The sequence below is a fragment of the Pithys albifrons genome, chromosome 1 (genome assembly GCF_047495875.1).
Source record: "Pithys albifrons albifrons isolate INPA30051 chromosome 1, PitAlb_v1, whole genome shotgun sequence".
NCBI lineage: Eukaryota > Metazoa > Chordata > Aves > Passeriformes > Thamnophilidae > Pithys > Pithys albifrons.
Window position 1 is genome coordinate 88,723,149 of NC_092458.1, and position 18,956 is coordinate 88,742,104.

The 18,956-nt window shown below is 42.3% G+C and overlaps 1 protein-coding gene across 2 annotated transcripts in view; it reads right to left on the reverse strand.

Moving 5' to 3' along the window:
- Positions 1–611: 611 nt before the first annotated feature.
- ATP6V1A (ATPase H+ transporting V1 subunit A) overlaps positions 612–18,956 on the reverse strand; it is a 31,147-nt gene continuing 12,802 nt past the window's right edge. For both annotated transcript variants that reach the window (XM_071559608.1, XM_071559616.1), the window contains exons 2-15: positions 17,648–17,742; positions 15,814–15,942; positions 13,679–13,893; positions 12,825–12,962; positions 12,176–12,327; positions 10,565–10,727; positions 9,642–9,750; positions 8,352–8,474; positions 8,156–8,270; positions 7,028–7,091; positions 6,067–6,270; positions 4,091–4,185; positions 2,755–2,926; positions 612–833 (exon numbers count right to left, since the gene is read on the reverse strand). In XM_071559608.1, the coding sequence (XP_071415709.1) occupies positions 741–833; positions 2,755–2,926; positions 4,091–4,185; positions 6,067–6,270; positions 7,028–7,091; positions 8,156–8,270; positions 8,352–8,474; positions 9,642–9,750; positions 10,565–10,727; positions 12,176–12,327; positions 12,825–12,962; positions 13,679–13,893; positions 15,814–15,942; positions 17,648–17,729 (1,854 nt within the window). In that variant the 5' untranslated portion in view covers positions 17,730–17,742 and the 3' untranslated portion in view covers positions 612–740. The remainder of the gene's footprint in view (positions 834–2,754; positions 2,927–4,090; positions 4,186–6,066; positions 6,271–7,027; positions 7,092–8,155; positions 8,271–8,351; positions 8,475–9,641; positions 9,751–10,564; positions 10,728–12,175; positions 12,328–12,824; positions 12,963–13,678; positions 13,894–15,813; positions 15,943–17,647; positions 17,743–18,956) is intronic.

The following is an 18,956-nucleotide window of genomic DNA, read 5'->3' on the forward strand; positions in this document are numbered from 1 at the left end:
GGGAGCCAAGAAGGTAAAATCCTGCTGGAAGCTGAGCACCTATGTCTTTGATTTTAGCTGATTCTGAGTCCAACAGTCCTATCTGTATGTAGGAAGATAAAATTGTGCACAGAATTAGACTAGTTGCTTGTACGTGCTCATCTTCTAGTTAGTCCCTTCTTGGAGAGAACCAGAACTACCACATTTCAATACCAACAGACTCAGCTGAGAGACTCAGAAATGGCAGAGTAGTGAAGAATTTTTGGTTGATCAACATGTCATCAGAGTGTGGTCAAAAATTCTGTTCTGAACAAGGAGTTCTACATCTGATAGTCACTTAGCAAAGTGCCAGGTGTAAATGCCCTTACCACTGCCAGCTCGCAATGTACCACATGGCTGCATGAAGACCTACCCCTCCTCTGCCAGTACAGCTCAACTGGTTACATCCCAAGGTGAAAGACCAGTTACTAAGAGAGCTGGGAGAGGAAAGGTTAAATTTTTCCCACCCTAGAAGTGTACAACAGCATTTCCTCACTCAGCCAGGCCCATTCACACATCACTCACCATTTCAGACACACAAAGCAATGCCAAATACAAACTAAGAGGAATGTTTTGTAAAGACACTCTCTGAGTATGAACAGGGAAAACAAAGGGTTATTTATCAACTCAAGTACTGTTGCATCATTCTTGTAAGGTAGGGAAGCAGAGGAGCTGAGATGAGGAACTGAGAGGACAAACTGGAGTGGTCACAGAGGTCGAGTCTAGTCTTCCAGACTACGAAATGCATTCTGCATATCCTCAAACAGCTGAGCATAGTCCGCCTTGATTTTTGTTTCACCATCTTTCACAGGGTCCTGAAAGAACACAGCAAATAAAAGATCAGTCAGGAAAAACACTGTGTACCTGAGACGACCCTGCTCTGCCAGTGCTGTAACCTCTCGACCTTGGGATTAACATTTGCTAACGACTGAGCAGGCACAGTAGCTCCAGCTTTGCCTCCTGTCTGTCTCACCAACAGCCAACAAGGTTTAAATCTCATTCGCTTCCCACATTCTGTGAGCAGGCAGAATGAATACTGGACAGAGAATTTTTTTGTGAGCAGTGGTTACTGTATTGAAAAGCAACTGATTTGTAGAGGAATCAATAATACTGAGGGGTTCTGTTAATGCTGTGTGATTCGTGAGCTGCAGTGATTAATATCAGCTCCTATCCCCACATCAAACGCAGTGAGGATCTTTGTGACTTAAATGCCCTGCTGCACTTTCTTAGGGGTGCAACCCCAATAAGTGCAAGAGTTACTCTGTCATCACTCAAAGATTGCTTGGTTTGAATTAAAATCTATCATGTAATCATAAGCAGCTGAAAAATACTTTTGTACAGCTTCATTTTCTCAGAACAGTTTTCATGAAAGACAAAGGTTAAAAAAAGTGTAGCAATCAGCTTTGCTCTGAGGCTGCAAAGTTTTCTCTGTAAGAAGCATTAACTGCCAGGCTTTGAAATCTGATTGATGTTTCCACCATTCCCCAGTTCCTCTGGGCCAGTGCATCTCTTGGGAAACACAGGGGCCTTGTATGTGTGGATGCACTTCACTTCTTACATTGTCCCTCCAAAGTGCTCAGACCACAGGATGCAGGACACCTAAATTCTCACATCTTTCAGACTTACCCAGGCAATATAATTTTCCTTTCATAACTATTAGAGGGCCAGCTCCACTTATCATATATTCACCCTCTGGGTTCCCTTTCTCAGCCACACTGCCCACCAGTCTGCTGTACATCAGATGGCTGTTGGTGGCCAGGATTTGTAGAAAGGGTTTTAATTCCCCTGCCTCCACATAACCAACTCTCATGTTCCCAAGTGTTATCCTGTTATGTTCTCGATGCTTTGAAAATATATACCAGGGATCTGCTTGCTGCAGAAACAAGCCAGTACCCTGCAGGAACACTGGCATGCCAGAACACTTAATTCTAAACATAATTTTATCCTATGGTACTTCTTGAAAAATTTGCAATATTGATTTCTATGAGTTCTAACAGAGTAAGCCTTATATTTCATATAGGATATTCCTTAGCTACTTTGACAACAGCCAGTGTCACAGTTACTACTGTCCTACCAGTAAGTGCTGCACCAGCATGCTCTGGATGAGTTTTAGGAAAGCTGTACCCTAAAACAATGGCTACTGAAGTTACCCAGAGCAGGTGCTCCAATCCACTTGTTTTCTCTTTAGCCCATGTTGAAGTTACTCCTCCCTTCCTCTCCTCCTAGTTGCCTGCCTTCAGTCCTGAAGCCAAATACAGGGCACACCACGCATTATTGCAGGAGACTAGCATTTCTTTCCTTAACTTGCATTTAAAGTAACTTGATCAACATTTCTATCATTCACTTTTTAGCACATTCCTGGATTTAAAATTCAGGGTGTTTTTATCTGATAATAGTCTTTTTAAAACACCTTATATATTTTTTCATAACTTTATCACAAAAACCCCAAAGCAAACAGGAAAGGTCCTAGTACTGTTACCATGACTATATGTAACGTAAAAGAGACTACTAAAGGTGGGGTTGCCAAGGCTGTACAGGCAGCACCACCCAACCAGATTTCTGTACCAACCATTCCCATGCCCACAAACCAATTCTTTAGTGTGTTCAAATGATGGCAAAGAGTCTCTGTTTACAGACCTTTATCTAAGGTCTTGGATCATCACCATCGAGTCACAGCATTTCAGAGGCACTGGAAGCTCCCAGAAAGCAGGGCAGCCCACTTCCTTACAAACATACCTTGAACTTCATAGAGGTAAGTCTGTAGAGGATTTCGCTCATGTTCTCTCGGATGATGGACCACGTGATCTTATTGTCACTCTGAGCTGTGGTTTCTACAGCACGGCGTGCCATGTCATAAAATGCAATCATATTGGAAAGCATTCCCACTGTTTTATAGAAAGGGCAGAACCTGAGAGAAAAGAAGAGGACCCATCAGGCATCTTGGAACAGTTAACAGGACTAGCCTTTGCTTCTCTGGTTTCTCATCTGACAGCAGGAGTACTAGCCTGCTGTACTCCTGGTATTTTAATACACACTGTCTCAGAGGGACTGCCTCCAATAGGTCCCACATTTTTAAACAGGTGAATCACAGGCCAAGACTAATCATCCTGAAGTGAGGTTTCTGAAGCAGACCCGAAACACTGGGCAAAACAGGAGAGAACAGGAACCACTGCTCTACAAGTCTCACATTTCAATCTGTGCCACTGCTAACAAGGAAAGGAAAAAACTGAGCAGCCATCGGAATTCCTTTTTCCTGTTTTGTCCATCAAGGGAGCAGGCTTCCTCCTAACAGCCAGGGATAACCTGACAGCTCTGCATGCTTCTTTGCTCACAGGAAAGGGAGTGTTTCTATGATAAGCTATTCATACACAAAAAAGCTCAGTTTTTAATGGGTAGATGATTGCCATGAAAGGCACCTCATTATTATTTATGTGCTACTTCCTGTGCTTCCCTATTGCACACACACATTCGTGCCCCAGTAAACTGATCACTGGCATGCACCATTACAAAATGATGTATGTCTACATTTTCACTGATGAATTACTCAGGACTTCCCAAGCTACCTGGGCCAGGGAGTGAGATGAAGTACAAAAAGACCCCTTATCAGCTGTTAAAACACAAGGATAGCAAGGAAAGAAGCAAAACAAGACCAGGATAATAAGCACTGCACAAGGGAAAAAAACAGAGTAAGGTTTTTTTGATGGCTCAAACTTACTCAAGAATTATGCAGCAGTAAATGAATGCAGATTCCTGCAGTTCCCTGTGCATTGATGGAATAAACAGGATGACTTTGGATGTTGTCTGTGTTGTCTCTCCTCCTCAAAAACATTGGCTAACTGAACAATAGATGAGGACCTGAGAACCCCAAATGCTGTGTACTGCATTCAGAAGAGGTCTGCATGCCTTGGGCAAGACAATGTGAATGCACTGTTCGATGGCCTACCTAAGCACAGTTCTTAACATTTCTTTACTTCTAATATTCATTTCAGCGCTGGCCAATTTCCAAGTAAAATAACTGTATAGATCCAGACTGTACAGGACTAAGAGTACAGAGTGCCCAGTCAGATCTCACCTGTCATAAGGCGTGTACCCATTCTGTTGCAAAAAGTCATCTTTTATCAGCTTGGCAACCTCCAAGGTAATTTTATCCGTTTCTGCCAAGGAAGCCTAGAAAAGTAAGGTGAACAGTTAGTTTAGCACTCAAGTCCACAGTATGTCATGGCCAAGAACAGTTATCTTTCAGCACCTGTCTCCTTTGCACCCTCTTAAAAAGGTGTCAAGCAAAACGATGTCTTTTGGGTATTTCTCACTCTCTGCTATAGAACAGCCAATTTAAGTGATTGCCAGATTAAGATGGGTAAAACAGTCAGTAATTCTGCTTTAATTCTATAAGATGAGAAACAATGGAAAGGAAGTTTCCTTTAAGACAATGCAAAAGCCACCAGACACAGAAAGTGCACATGGCTTTGCTATCAGGCATGTTAAAACATCATCTTCGGATATAAAGATATAAATTCATTCTTACCTTCCTCAATCCTTATGGAAGAAAAACTAGATCTCAGCATGCTAGATCAAGAAGTAATCTTAAGAATTTGGTACTAGCCTGCACAGTCACCAATGGCCTTTTCCTGACTGACATTTAAGAAGAGGAAAGGAGCTGGTGACAATGCCTGTCATACAACACAGGACTGCCACTACTCTGCTCCACACTGCTGCTCTTGGCACCACAGGTCACTTCTCCACCTTCACTGTCCTTCTGCTAAACAAGGCCAACTGAGTTTTAAGTACCACAATTGCTTTCTGGACAGGCAGTTTAAACCTTCTTTCACAAAGAGACTAACAGAATTCTGAGATTTTAAAAAAAAGTATCTGTCTTTCCACAGCTCCTCAAGATTTGTTGCAGTTGTTAGCTAAGCCCAGACCAAAAGAAACTGTTCAAGATACCATCTCTGAGAACAAAATTACCAGTTACAATACTTCTATCATTGGAATAATTCCTAGTCACAAGCACTGGCTTATCATTATCCGTTCCACACCAAGGAATCAATTCTACCCTGCTCTGTAAACTGCTCTTTTAGAACATGGTTTTGTAAATAGAGAACTGCAGAAGGCCCTATGACCCCATTTCCTTTCCTTCAAAGGCACATTTAGAGAAGAGAGCTCTACTAGGCAAGAACTGGTGAAAGGCCTCATCTTGGCTGGGCTAGAGTATCAGTGAACAGAGCACCAGGAGCAAACTTCCTCCAAATAACTGCAGTCAATACATGTTACCACACATTACTACCATTTTTTACACTGGCATAGCTCATCTGAACATTATGGGACTAAATTACTGCCCATTATGTACAAGGCACCTGTCAATTACATTTACAGTGCTGAGCTAAAACCCAGAATTTTCACTACATCCCTTCTGAGAGCTTTCTATGGAAATTTTCCTGTCCAACTTTAGCTTTCTCTCCAAAACATTGAAATAAATAAAGGAAAGTAAAAAACATCTGCAAATTGGAGCCATATGTCAAGTCACAGCTTTACAAAGAAAAACCAGACAATCACCAGTTTTTAGGAAAAGCAGACTTCACTTCTGTTTCTACAGACCAACATGTAAATGCCAACACCTCTATTCTGCAGCTGGCAGCATGGTTTCTAATAAGCTGTAACTCTTCAGATGACTTCAACAGTAACAATCAGTTTGCATAATTTGTCTTACAAAGACACCTTCCAATGGAGTCCTACTGTAAGTTGCAGCAAAGGGCATTTCAGCAACACTAGACACTAAAGCAAGTGAATTTATGTGAGAATTTACATGGGAAAAGTAGCATCAAGTCAAGGTTTAGCAAATCTAACAAAGTATTTGTCATTAAAAGACAAAAAACATGTAAGGAAGTTGGAATACAACACAGTTTGAGGCAGGAGAGTGACATGTCCCAGGGATTTTTTTGTACCATGCAGTATCCATAGAGTCTGGTCTGCGCCACGGTCAAAGCCTGTGCTAGCCATAAGGAAATGAGGGCTTACTGACACCACTTTTCCTCACAGCTGGTTACTCACCTTCCCCACAAGCTGCACAATCTCTGCGAGGTCCTCTTCCTCCTGTAGAATCTCTTTGGCCTTTGTTCTGAGAGGGACAAACTCTGTAAAATGCTTGTCATAGTACTCGTCCAAGGCCCGTGTGTATTTGCTGTAACTGATCAGCCAGTTGACAGACGGGAAGTGCTTGCGTTGTGCCAGCTTCTTATCCAGGCCCCAGAAAACCTGTCAGACGCCAGAAAAAACAACCAGTGTTCCAAATCAAAAGTGAACCAAAGTAATTAAAGGCAATTTTAAACAAAAAATGCAGAAAGCAAGTTTGAGGGAATGTAACATGGCAAAACGTATTACAACTGAAAGCTCAAGAGAGAAAGCAAGCCTTCCTTATGTTAATTTAACCACAGCAGTGACTTTCAAATACACTTCTCAAAAACCAATGCATCTTTTAAGCTGAGTTCAGACTTATTTGAGACTGCTTGTGAGGGAGCAGCCAGCTGTATCAAATACACTGTCAGTGATGGCACGTAATTAAGTGCAGACGTGTTTGATATAACTGATTTTCCCAAAAGAGGACTGCAAACAGTTGAAAGACATTCATGTCTCAGACAGCTTCTCTGAGGGTGTTTTTTGTGGTTTCAATGCACCTGTATTAAGAACAGTTTGCTTTCCATCCCAGCTGAGGCACATGTGAAGTGCAGCTCAATGGGCAGCAATCAGGAAGCACACAGATATTCCTGAGCAGTCAGCATTGGAAGGAGTTGATACTTTTGCTCCCTCTTCCAAAGGGATCTCAAACACATCTCAAACACACTCAGAAACCATCTCATAAGGTCACCAGTTAGAACATTTTCCAAAGCACCCTACAAAGCTGCCTGTGTTAATCAAAGTGCTCGGACCCCAGGTACTGGCACAACTGTCCTGAAGCACAACCATTTTGAGTTTGACAAAGTGGACAGAAGAGCTGCAACGTTCTGGGACATACCTGAACAATGCCCAGCGTAGCAGATGTGACAGGATCAGAGAAGTCACCTCCTGGGGGAGAGACACTGAGGAGGAAGAGATGAGGAAAAGTTAACAGAGTTGGTTTCACAGCTCAGACTGAAATACTGAACACATGACTGCACAGCTCTGTGATCACAGAAACCAGAAGAGTCAACAAACTTTCAAGTAAGTAACAAATTGCAACTGTTTGCAGAAAGTGTTTGATGCATACCTACACAGGTGTAAAATCAACCACACCATGAAATACAGTTACATCAGTGACTGATTGACAGTATCTTTATCTCCAAGTAGTAACTCCAGCTTGGATTATCAAACCTATCTCACTGTGAACAGATTCAGCAAGTGTGCTAATAGAACATCATGAAACACAGTGCAGTGATTATTTTACAAAAAACAATATACCAATTTGAAATTATTTCAGATATTCACCTATACAATAACTATCTCAACTTCACTGGTGCTTGACACTCCAATGTGCCTTTCCAGAGATAAAAAAGCACAATGTCCTTGAGTAACATATGTTGTGGACAGCAGTACTAAGCAGAGCAAAGACTGGACTCAAGGTTTTCTTCCAGAGGCCCTTCTGAAAACATGTGGGAAATTCACTTTTCCCATGGTATGATATACAAACCAGTATCACCTAGTAGAATGCCTGGGGACCAAATGCTTTTCACAGTCCATCACAGCCTGAGATATGCTGCTCCATGCAATTCTACTCTATTTGAGCAAGAGAATCAGGATTCATTATGCCCCCAAGTGCACACACTGTTGCTCCAGTTGCCCCTTCTTTCCTCCTCTGAGCATGGTTTGACATTCTTTTCAGAGACAGCTCTAATGACATTCTTCCCCGAGCCATTTGCTCCGATTGTTCCAAGTAACCGTGATTCCACACCGAAAAGAACTACCTGTCCACATTCATTCTTTCTGCCCCCACGCACAATTTAGCAGCCATTCTGGGAGAACAGAGACTGAGTATCTACCTACTCACTCCCACAGTTTAAGTTCTGCAGCTGCACAGAGCAACAACAGCTCTCTGTCTGAAAAATAGGTACTCTGACATACAAGAACACAGAGAAAGAACTGCAGTCAACACAGAGGCAACACTCACGCTCCAACAATGCTGACGCTGCCTTCCCGTTCAGGATTTCCCAGGCACTTCACTCTGCCAGCTCGCTCATAGAAAGAGGCTAGACGGGCACCAAGGTAGGCTGGATAACCACTGTCTGCAAATACCAACACACAGAAATTGAGTCAAAGGCTCAGAGTTTAAAGGACTGCATTTACAAGGCTAGACTGAGACTCACCAGCTGGCATTTCAGCCAGTCGCCCTGAAATTTCTCTGAGGGCCTCAGCCCATCGGGAAGTAGAGTCTGCCATCATACTGACATGGTAGCCCATATCCCGGAAATACTCAGACAGGGTGATTCCTGCGACAAAGACAACAGCATGCTGAAAGATACAGTTCAGAAAGGAATACTATGCCTGGCAAGTAAGCCAAATCATTTGAGTTTACATTTTGATGGGGGCGGTTCCATGGTGTAAAGGAGAGCACTCTGGACTCTGAATCCCAAGGACATGAGTTCCAGTCTCAGAGGGACCGTCCCCTGGCAGTTCAATGCCTCCCTGACATCCCATCCCGTCACATCTCGGATGGTCAGCAGGGTCAGCCCCGGTTAGTACCGGGGGCTGTGACAGTCCCGAGGACTTCCCTGTCACTGTCCAAGCTCGCTCGGCCATGGCAAATGGACCTCAGGACTGAAACGGTGGGGCCAGTTCTGCGCACGCTGTGCCTCACCTAAAAAATCCCCTGTGCAGGCTGGAAGGGCACACCCACGTGGGGAGAGCCCTGCCCAAATCTGCGTTCGCCAAGTCTGGCTACACATACATACATATACATTTTGATGGAGACAGACAATGGAAGTTACTCTTTCTTCCCATTGGATCATGTCCCTGCTGTCTTTTTTTGTTGTTGCTGTTTACTTCTTCTCACTCTCCCCCTTTTTTTTATAAACTACTATGACTCATCTTACATTCCTGTGTATTTCTTTGAAGAGAAACCACGATGTCACTGATGCTACTCTTAGCCTCACTGAAACCATGAACAAAGACTTGTCTTCCTGTAAAATGCCTCCTTCCATTTCAACCTACCAGAATACAACAGTGAGAAAAGGTCATGTTTTATCTTAGTTCTCTGACAACTGTTCATATAAAAGAATTAAAAAAAAACTTCTAAGAGGCTGCTAAGGAAAGACAACTAACTTGCCAACTCACAGAGTACTATTCCTGGCCATTAAGTGGCTGTACTCGTCAGCAAAAAGCTAATTACAAACAAAGCTTACACAATTAACACATGGAGAAAAACTATGAGAGCTGCTGCAGTAAGTTAACCTCACAAATAAAATTTACTCTGCATTTAGATGTGGTAATACCGTTTATATGCAAGTAAGCCAGATTCAGGTTCAACCAAAGTCTGAAAGGGTTGACTTCTGAAACTAAGCAGGTTTTGTGGTACTGGCCATCTTGGGAACTGAAAATATTAAGAGCATGATGGCTTGCTCTACACACACAGACTTTTTCATGCTCTTGTAACTTACCAGTATAGATGGAGGCTTCTCTGGCAGCCACAGGCATGTTGGAAGTATTTGCTACCAGAGCTGTTCTCTTCATGATACTTTCTACCTTGCCATCAACTTCCATTGTTAACTAAAACACGAGAAAAGAAAAAAACAAACTATAACAGTAGCAAATTTTTTTTGTTAATTTTTTGTTCTTTTTGTTGCTTTTATAACCCCAGTGAAGCCTCATGAGCACCTGAATAACAGAATGTTTATCCTGACATTTGTGTAGAATTTCACTTATGAATACCCTGGGATTTACCTTCTTCAAGGCCACCTCAGCTTGACTTTCCCACCTTGTAATCAATGAACACACCCACACGTTTCACTCCTTATTTCTGACAGTGAAGTTTCAATCCAACAGTTCACACTATCTGGCTTCTCTCTCCTATTTTACAGAAGACTGTGGCACGAGTTCTCACATATATAGGAACACGTTTGGTAAACCTATAGCTTAGGTTGGCTTTTTTAAACAAGGCATTTTTATGTTTCCTTCAGAAGGTATTCCAAAGCTTAACATGCCAAACTAATATCTGGTAACTATTTGTATCACCACCTTGAACCTTGTAAATATAGATGGTACATTTTCCATGCATGGTTAAGTTACAGATGTGACCAGTCAAAGGCCAGGTGCTTAGAACTGTGCTAAATTGCACCCTGGCACTCATTCTGGCTTTATTTTAAACAAGTTAGAAGGTACACTCAAAAACTAGTCCAGATATTTATTGAGAGCCACTGAAATCATTCTTGAATGAGCCAAAAGGGAATTCTGCCAGTTTCAAGGCAGGCAAGATGATATTTTCAAGTCACTTTACCAATATAATATTTTATTCAGTTACAATACCAGTATAATAGCAAATCTTACCAAGAATGTTTAATCTCCATGAAATCTCCATACTAACCTCAGGGAAATCTCTCAGTACTTCAGACATTTCATTTCCTCGTTCTCCACAGCCTACATAAATGATGACATCACTGTTGGAGTACTTTGAGAGAGACTGTGAGATCACTGTCTTTCCACAACCGAATGCCCCAGGAATTGCTGTTGTACCCCCTTGTACACACCTGAGTAAAGAAAAAGAATTCTGATTTGCAAGAAACTCAAAGACAACTCTCTTCCATCCTAGAATTTGTTTTCCAATAGAACTCCCTAATTAAAGGCAGAGTGACAGGAGTAACATTCAGTGTTCTGGGTGAGAGGCACAGAGGTATTTCACTAAAGCAAAAAAACGAGTGGATAAACTATCCTTTTATTCTACTGTCCTTGAAGTACGTGACTTAGGCTGGTACAGCTTGACTTTTGGGCTTGAAACACAGCAATTTTCACAGCTGGAAGCAGTGATGGAATGCAAATGTCAGGAAAAGAACAACTGTAATTAGCCGTGCATTATAAGAACAAGCAGCACAATATTTTAGCATCAAAATAACTGAATTCAGTGTTTTAGAAGTTAGCTGCTTAAGTGAGCATTTTGTGTTACAGTTAAGTGCAACAGTTTTCACCTCAAAAATCATAGGGAACTACACATCCTCAAGACCATAAAAAGAGATCCTACTCATGCACTCAAATAGAGAAATCAAGCTTGAAAAGTTCTAGCCTTTCTGCAGATTTGACATGATTATGTTAAGCTTATGCATATCCATTCCTCTCTAAATTAATGCACTAGAGATATTTTGTTAATTTTCCCTTTTTCCACTAGTGGATTCACCTGGCAAATATAGAAACAGGAAATATTGAGCTAAGTATTTTTTTGAGATTATGATGCGACACACAGTGAAAGCTTGGTGTCTGCCCTTTAAAAAACCTAAGGCTGTAAGGCCCAGGTGGCTAAGAAGGCCAAGGGGATCCTGGCCTGTATCAAAAATAGTGTGGCCAGCAGGACCAGGGCAGTGACTCTTCCCCTGTACTCTGTATTGGTGAGGCCACACCTTGAGTATTGTGTTCAGTTCTGGGCCCCTCAGTTCAGGAAAGATACTGAGGAGCTGGAGCGGGGCCAGAGAAGAGCAACAAGGCTGGTGAATGGACTGGAGCACAAATTCTGTGGGGAGAGGCTGAGGGAGCTGGGCTTGTTTAGCCTGGAGAAGAGGAGGCTCAGAGGTGACCTCAGCACTGTCTAGAACTACCTGAAGGGAAGTTCTAGCCGGGGGGGTTTGGTCTCTTCTCCCAGGCACTCAGCAATAGGACAAGGGGGCACAGGCTCAAGCTCTGCCAGAGGAAATTGAAGTTGGAGATCAGAAAAGAATTCTTTGCAGAGACACTAATTAGGCATTGGAATGGCCTGCCCAGAGAGGGGGTGGATTCCCCATCCCTGGAGGTTTTTAAACTGAGATTGGCTGTGGCATTGAGTGCCATGATCTGGTAAAGGGACTGGAGTTGGACCAAGGGTTGGACTTGATGATCTTGGAGGTCTTTTCCAACCCAATCCATTCTATGATTCTGTGATAAGGCCTCCTGCCTCTGCTTAACCCTAAGAGAGGGATTTCTTACACAGTAGAAAAGAAAAGGTAGTACTCACGGGAAGAGGGCATCCAGGACCCGTTGGCCAGTTAACAGAGGGTGATTGGCTGGGAGCTTCTCAGTAACGGGACGGACTTGACGCACAGGCCAGACCTGGACCATAGTGAACTTCTCCTTCACACCTTCAAATTCCAGCTCTAAGACAACATCCTAGCAGAAAACACCAGACATCTGGAGTAGGCAAACAGCTGCATGTTGGACCAGTGCACAAGTTCGCATCTCAGCTACTCCACACAGCTAGGTCTTTGACCTTTTGGAAACTCAACACTGTATCATCTCCTCCCAAGGGAAGGCTCTTTCCCATATTTACAATACTTCTGGGAGAAAACAGTGCAAGATGCAGCATACATTAAAAATATGCTTTTGAAGGGCAACTGAATTTTACATATTCATAAGATACTGTAGATCCCAACAGAGGTCAGCAAACATGGCAAACTGAAGGGCCATTGGGAAGCCACAGGCATAGAAAGCAACTGCAGAAGATAATCATGCAATCTCTCCAGGCAGGGTAGCAGGAGTGATCATTAATTAACTCAGACACCTTGTTGCATGAAACACTTTCTAGTTGGCCTCATGCAGAACAGAACTTCAACCACCTTATAAAACAGACATGGAATACACCAGCAACTGCTGTCTGGGAGACTTACTGAAGTGTCATAGTTTCCTGGAGGAGCAATGTATGTAACTGTACCCCTGTTCCGTGGAGGCAGCATGATTTTGTGTTTGATCAGGGAGTTTTCATTCACCACACCATAAATATCTCCACCTGTGATGTGGCTGCCAACCTAAAACCAGAATAGGTCTATTAGTCACAAGTTTTAAAAAAGAATCTTGTCAAAAACATGTAAAAAATACTATAGCTATTAAGTCTAGCACTGTGATTACTCCCTTTATAACTGCATTGTTACAGCACAGTAACCATTTACATAACTCATTACTCTAACTGCACACTGCTAGCAACACTATCTCTGCTCAAGAACCTTTCAAGCCTTAGACAGTAGCAATTACTGACAGGTGCAAGGAACTTTCCTCTTTTCTTTTTTACCTCTCAATTTAATGTGCTAAGTAGAGAAAGGATAGCATATGCTAACCTGCAGGGTTGGAAAAAACATGCCACCAAGGGCTAAAGTCCTGACATTTTCCAGCTCTAAGGCTATCCACCACTTGCAAAATTTGTGCTGCACTCATTCTTTTTGCCCAAGTAACACCTGCTCCTCCTAGAGCTCACTGCAATTCCAGGAGCTTCTTTAGGGTTTGGCAAAGACATTAAAACTTTGTAAATTTCTCACGTGCAGCAACAACACACACGAAGTCACATCAAGTAAGTTCTGGTGATCCCCATCCAGTCTCATACAACACTACCACCTCCTAGCACCCCCTTTTGCAGAGTTAAATAGAGCAATAACCACAGCTCCCAGCAGTCACAGCCTTAGCACACCACTTCAGCCCTAAGCTCTGGGGTAGAGGAGCAGGAGGGGAAGACAGGTTTGTCAGAACCTACCCGCAGACTTTTGGAAGGTGTGAAGTCCCATTTGACGTCTCGGCTCAAAGCTGACACATTCACACCTCTAGGGATGTAGATACTTTTGGTCAGAGTGCTGATGTCTGAGAGAGGTCTCTGTATACCATCAAAAATAGCTCCCATAATGCCAGGCCCTAGTTCCACTGATAAGGGCTTCCCAGTGCGGAGCACAGGATCTCCTACAGAGACACCAGCTAAAGATTCACTAAGGAAAAGAAACTGGGCAAGAAGGCATCACATTCCCAATATCATACTCTTAGCCCCTTTTCTGGCTTTAAGGCAATACTATTACTGTGTTACATCATCACCATTTGAGAAGCATGTAGGCTTTATACTAAACACTGAATTTAGTAAAGCAAAAAAGTTCATCATCCTCCAGAGAGGTGGAAAAAAAAAGACAAATATTCCTCTCTACAATCATTTGTTCAGGTCAACTGTATGGATGAGTTCACTGGAGTACCAGGCAGTTGGATGACAAAACATCAGACATTTCTTACATCTTCAAACCCAGAAAACCAGTTTGACTGTTAAGTCAGATAATGTTAGGAAATATGTAATTTTTTGCTTTGGAATTTGTTTAGAGAGCACAACTGATTTGACCTTGAGCCTTGCATAGCCTGTTTGACAGCAGCCTCATTTTAAAGGAAGTTTGTCTAAGACCAGCATTATTGCTCTCCTCTGGTATCAAGTTGTCAGGTCTATGCACTATCTAAGCTCCAAAATGCACAATGGGCTTTTCTCTGCAAAGGGCCAGCAGCTTGGCAAAAGGCCCTGTAGAAATACAAAAGAAACCTCTAAAACTGAGATATGACTCAAGAGATTAAATGCAAGTTGACTTCACAAGAGGGTTCTGTCACAGGGCTCTCTGAGGAACCCAAGAGCAAACTATACTCAAACTTGTTCTATGTACTGGTGGAAGGCTAATACATATTAGAACAATGATGACATCTAAAATGATAAATCTTTAGGTAAAGACAAGAGCTAGTCACCAGTTTACCAATGAGCTCTTCAGAATAAAGCTTTAGGAGCCAGCACAGCCTTTTTCCTAGCCTCTACAGGCTGAGGGAGCTGGGATTGTTTAGCCTGGAGAAGAGGAGACTCAGGGGAGACCTTATCACTCTCTATAACTACCTGAAAGGATGTTGTAGCCAGGTGGGGGTTGGTCTCTTCTCTCAGGCAACCAACAGTAGGACAAGAGGGCATGGGTTTGAGCTCTGCCAGGTGAGGTTTATGTTGGATATCAGGAAGAAGTTCTTTACAGAGAGAGTGGTCAGGCATTGGAATGGCCTGCCCAGAGAGATGGTGGATTCTCTGACTCTGGAGGTTTTTAAGGTGAGACTGGATGTCGCACTGAGTGTCATGATCTGGTAATCAAAGTGGGGTTGGATTAAGGGTTGGACTTGATGATCTCAGAGGTCTTTTCCAACCCAACTGATTCTATGATTCTATGATACAGATACACAGAGTCAACTCTGGGGAAAAAAAAAGGACTGGCTTCAAGTTTTATGACTTTTCTGACATTCTCTTATGTATATTACATAGATATGTAATAGAAAATACATTTTAAGTTAACTAGATTTTAGAATACATGCTGCATCATAGCTGGACCAAGATTGTGTAAGCACATTGCAGAAGCAAAAATGCAGTCTATTATGCCTGGCAAAATGCTCTGCCCAGAAGAAGGCATCATGCCCACTTTACATTTCTTATTTAAGTGTTATACAAGCAGAGTTATCAAAAGTAAAGAGAAAAATGCAACAAATACTGCTCAGCAGTTTTGCCATTTATGGTTGATGTGTGCCAAATACTTTCTTTCCTAACAAAAAACTGTAACGTTTACATTAAAATGAACTCACATCCTAAGGCATGCCTTATTAGATTTCCACTTAAAATTGTTTATTATAAAAAGTCTCCTCACTATACAGCCACACAAGGTAAGATTTACCTCAAAACCACTGGAATTTACAAAAAACATGCAGAGCACATGTCCTACTGGAACCCAGAGTGTTAAGGACTGGTCCCAGTCAGGTTTTTTTCATCATCTCCACCATGATCACCACTGTGCTCTGGACTGTGCAGTCTGGCACGCTCAGAGAGATCAGTGAAAAGGATACATGTTTCTTCATACACCTGGACAGTTGCCAAATCACCTTCCAGCCGGATAATCTCCCCCACGAGTTCACTGTGTCCTACTCGTACCAGCTCGTACATAGCAGCACCCGCCATGTTACACGCCGTGACCACTGCAAGAGAAGGGGACACAGGTGAACAACTTTCCTGGGCTTCAGGAAATTTACTCATCAGAAGTTAGTAAGAACTGCACAGCAAAAACCTGAGATTCACCCAAATCAGACACACATTCTTCACTTCACAAAAGGCTGCCACAAGTCACAGAATCACAGACTATTCTGAGTTGGAAGGGACCCACAAGGATCATCAAGTCCAACTCTTAAGTCAATGGCCCATACATGGGATTGAACTCATGACTTTGGCATTACTTCTAGTTTAAAAGTCAAAAGAATATGTTTCCCTGCACTTCTCACAAAGTCCTTTAAGCACAGTAAGAGGACACTATCAGAATGTAGTAGCTCACAGACAATTCATGCCATCATTTCTTTTATCTGTCTTGACAGATGGCAAATGTTGAGGGGTTTAGAGAGGCAGTGAACTTTGACAGACCAGCTACACAGGAACTTCTCCCTTGCAGTGAGCTGGGCCACATTCCTGTCTGGGTAAATTAAAACACAAGAAAATGGCAAAACTCGCCTGATACCTCATAGTAACAGACACCTGTGGTCAGGGAACAGCATTTTCAAGTCACTCAAACTTCTGTTTTCCTTGGTAGCATCTGGATGCTGACATAAACTATCTCCATGGATGGATCAAGCCAAGGCACCTGCTAAAGACAGATGCCTACAAGGCTTTTAAAAACACTATTTTTTATTTTAGTTTGTAGAAAAGTAATATCTGTCTTGGGACACTTTCCAAAGATGAAGACTGTTTTGGGCTTGAAACTTCCTGCCACTTTGAGTTAAATTTTAGCAGTCATATATGAGGACTTAGCTGCTTTAGAACAATATTTATTATGTCTTGTATATTATGATCTAAGTAATGCATACAGGATTCACATATTTACACAAAAATTCATTTCCCATTTCATGGGAAAGAAAGCTGTACCAGCTTAAAATGGTTTATAAGTTAAAGAACCTGTGTCTCTTTAGGGAGATACAAGCCAAGGAAGTTTCTTATTCCCCAAATAAGCTGCATTAACAAAAATACTTGATACTCTTCTGTTCTCACATTCCCATTCTTTCCTCCACCTCCTAAAGAGAACGCAGGAGGGAGCAGAAAAGCCAGTAGAGTCTGCATGTATTCAAAAGCTGTTATCATCAGACCCTAAAGAAAGAATTTAAGCTGATAAATAGTCCTCCTCCTCCCAGTTGGAACACCACCACACTCTGCCATCTTCCCTGACTCTTGCAGCCCCTTGCTGAGCTCTTCCAGCCCATGGTGCAGTTACAAAAAGCAACTTGGCACTGACAGGGGCTAAACATTCCAGAAAGTACAGGGGCAAACTGCATTTTAGTGAGAATGGACTATATATCTCACATGCTTTTAGAGAAGCTTAATACACTGGGCTTGCAGATTTCTGACCAAGTGGCTTTAATCATACAGAAAGCTTACCTTTTGTTTTTATTACTGCTGTTATTATTCAATTCCCTGGTTTTGCTCATTAAATTTTAAAAAAAGATTAATAGTAACATCTTGTTACCTATTTTTTAATATTTTATCAGACAGTTAGTGATCCTTGTTAAAGTCCCCCAACCCCCAAAAATATAAAAAGCACCAGCCAGAGCTCTACTATGCTTCTCCACTTTCAAGTGAACAAGATTAACAAGACACTAGATGAAACAAAACCTATGATTTCCTTTACAAACTAACACATACCAGGTCCTGAGACTCCATGAACATAGCCAACAAAAGCCTCTCTGTCCTCATCACGGATCTTGGGGAGCTTGGAGAAGTCCATTTTGCCTGTTCAACTGTACAGAAGGAAGAAATAAGAGTCAGTCCTGAAGAACACACATGTAATACGTTTCTCCTCTTCCTTCCCTCTGTTCTCTCCTTGTTTCCAGTTTGAAAGAATTCACAGCCTGAAGCACCTTAACCACGCTGATTTTAAAGCTGTAAAAGGTTAAAAAGTAACTCATTTAAACAAACAAAAGAACTAAGATTCCTTGTTGCAGAAACACAGGGGTAGAACATCACTCCATAATACGCTCCACAAAACAATGTTAAGTGAAAGAGCTGCACTCCAACAATGCCCTAACACTGCTGCAATGTTTCCAAGCTAGGCAATAGGATATTTAAACAATGGAAAATCTGTTTTGTCTTCCACATCTCATCTACCCTCCTTCAAAATATGGAGTTTTCCATGATTGTGAGTGAGCAAGAGAATGTTCTGGGTCTGCTTTACTGCCACCAGCCTCTAAAAAACAATACTACAAATATGAATTGTGAAAATTCTATTTTTGCTGTCTTAAGCTGCTGGAACAGTGTTCAGAGCAAAAAACAGCTGCTTTCACAAGCACCAGCACACAAACACACGAGTCCTTCCCACATGCCTCACAGCTACACATTACACAGCCTTTGCTCCCAGTGAAACCCATGGAGCATTACAGAAGAATTGTGCTTGACTAAAACCCCCAACCTGCAACAGTTAAACAACAGGCTGTTATCTCGACAGTAACTGTTTGGAGAATAAAAACAACTGTCATAAACACACCTCCTCCATCCATGTTTGTCCTGTAATCCACAGCTGGGCTGTGCTGCTTCTGGTGTGGATAAGAGTGTTTAATGGTTTTGCTTTGGGAGCCCTTACCATGCTGTGTGTTACCTTGGAAACTGGTTGGTGTTAGAGAACTGCAAGGCCACTCTCTACCCATTTCTGCTGGATTGACACACTTGGGATGCAGCACTGGAGAAAGGTGTGCTATGGCAGCCCCAGCAGCCAATGCTCTCTGTGCTAATCAATAGGGCCTATCCAGAAAAGGCCCATGGTTCGGTGACGTGAACTGTGTGCGGCATCTGTTGACACACTCAGTCTTTGCGAGAAGCTTCATCTAACCTGCATCTTCTGCAAGGCAGCAAATAAAAAGGCATGTTCAGGTTTAAAAACCTGTCCTGTGTACAATAAGCAACTACATTGCCACTCCTTCCACCACCAATAAAGGATGCTTTTGTGCATGCTCTTCAG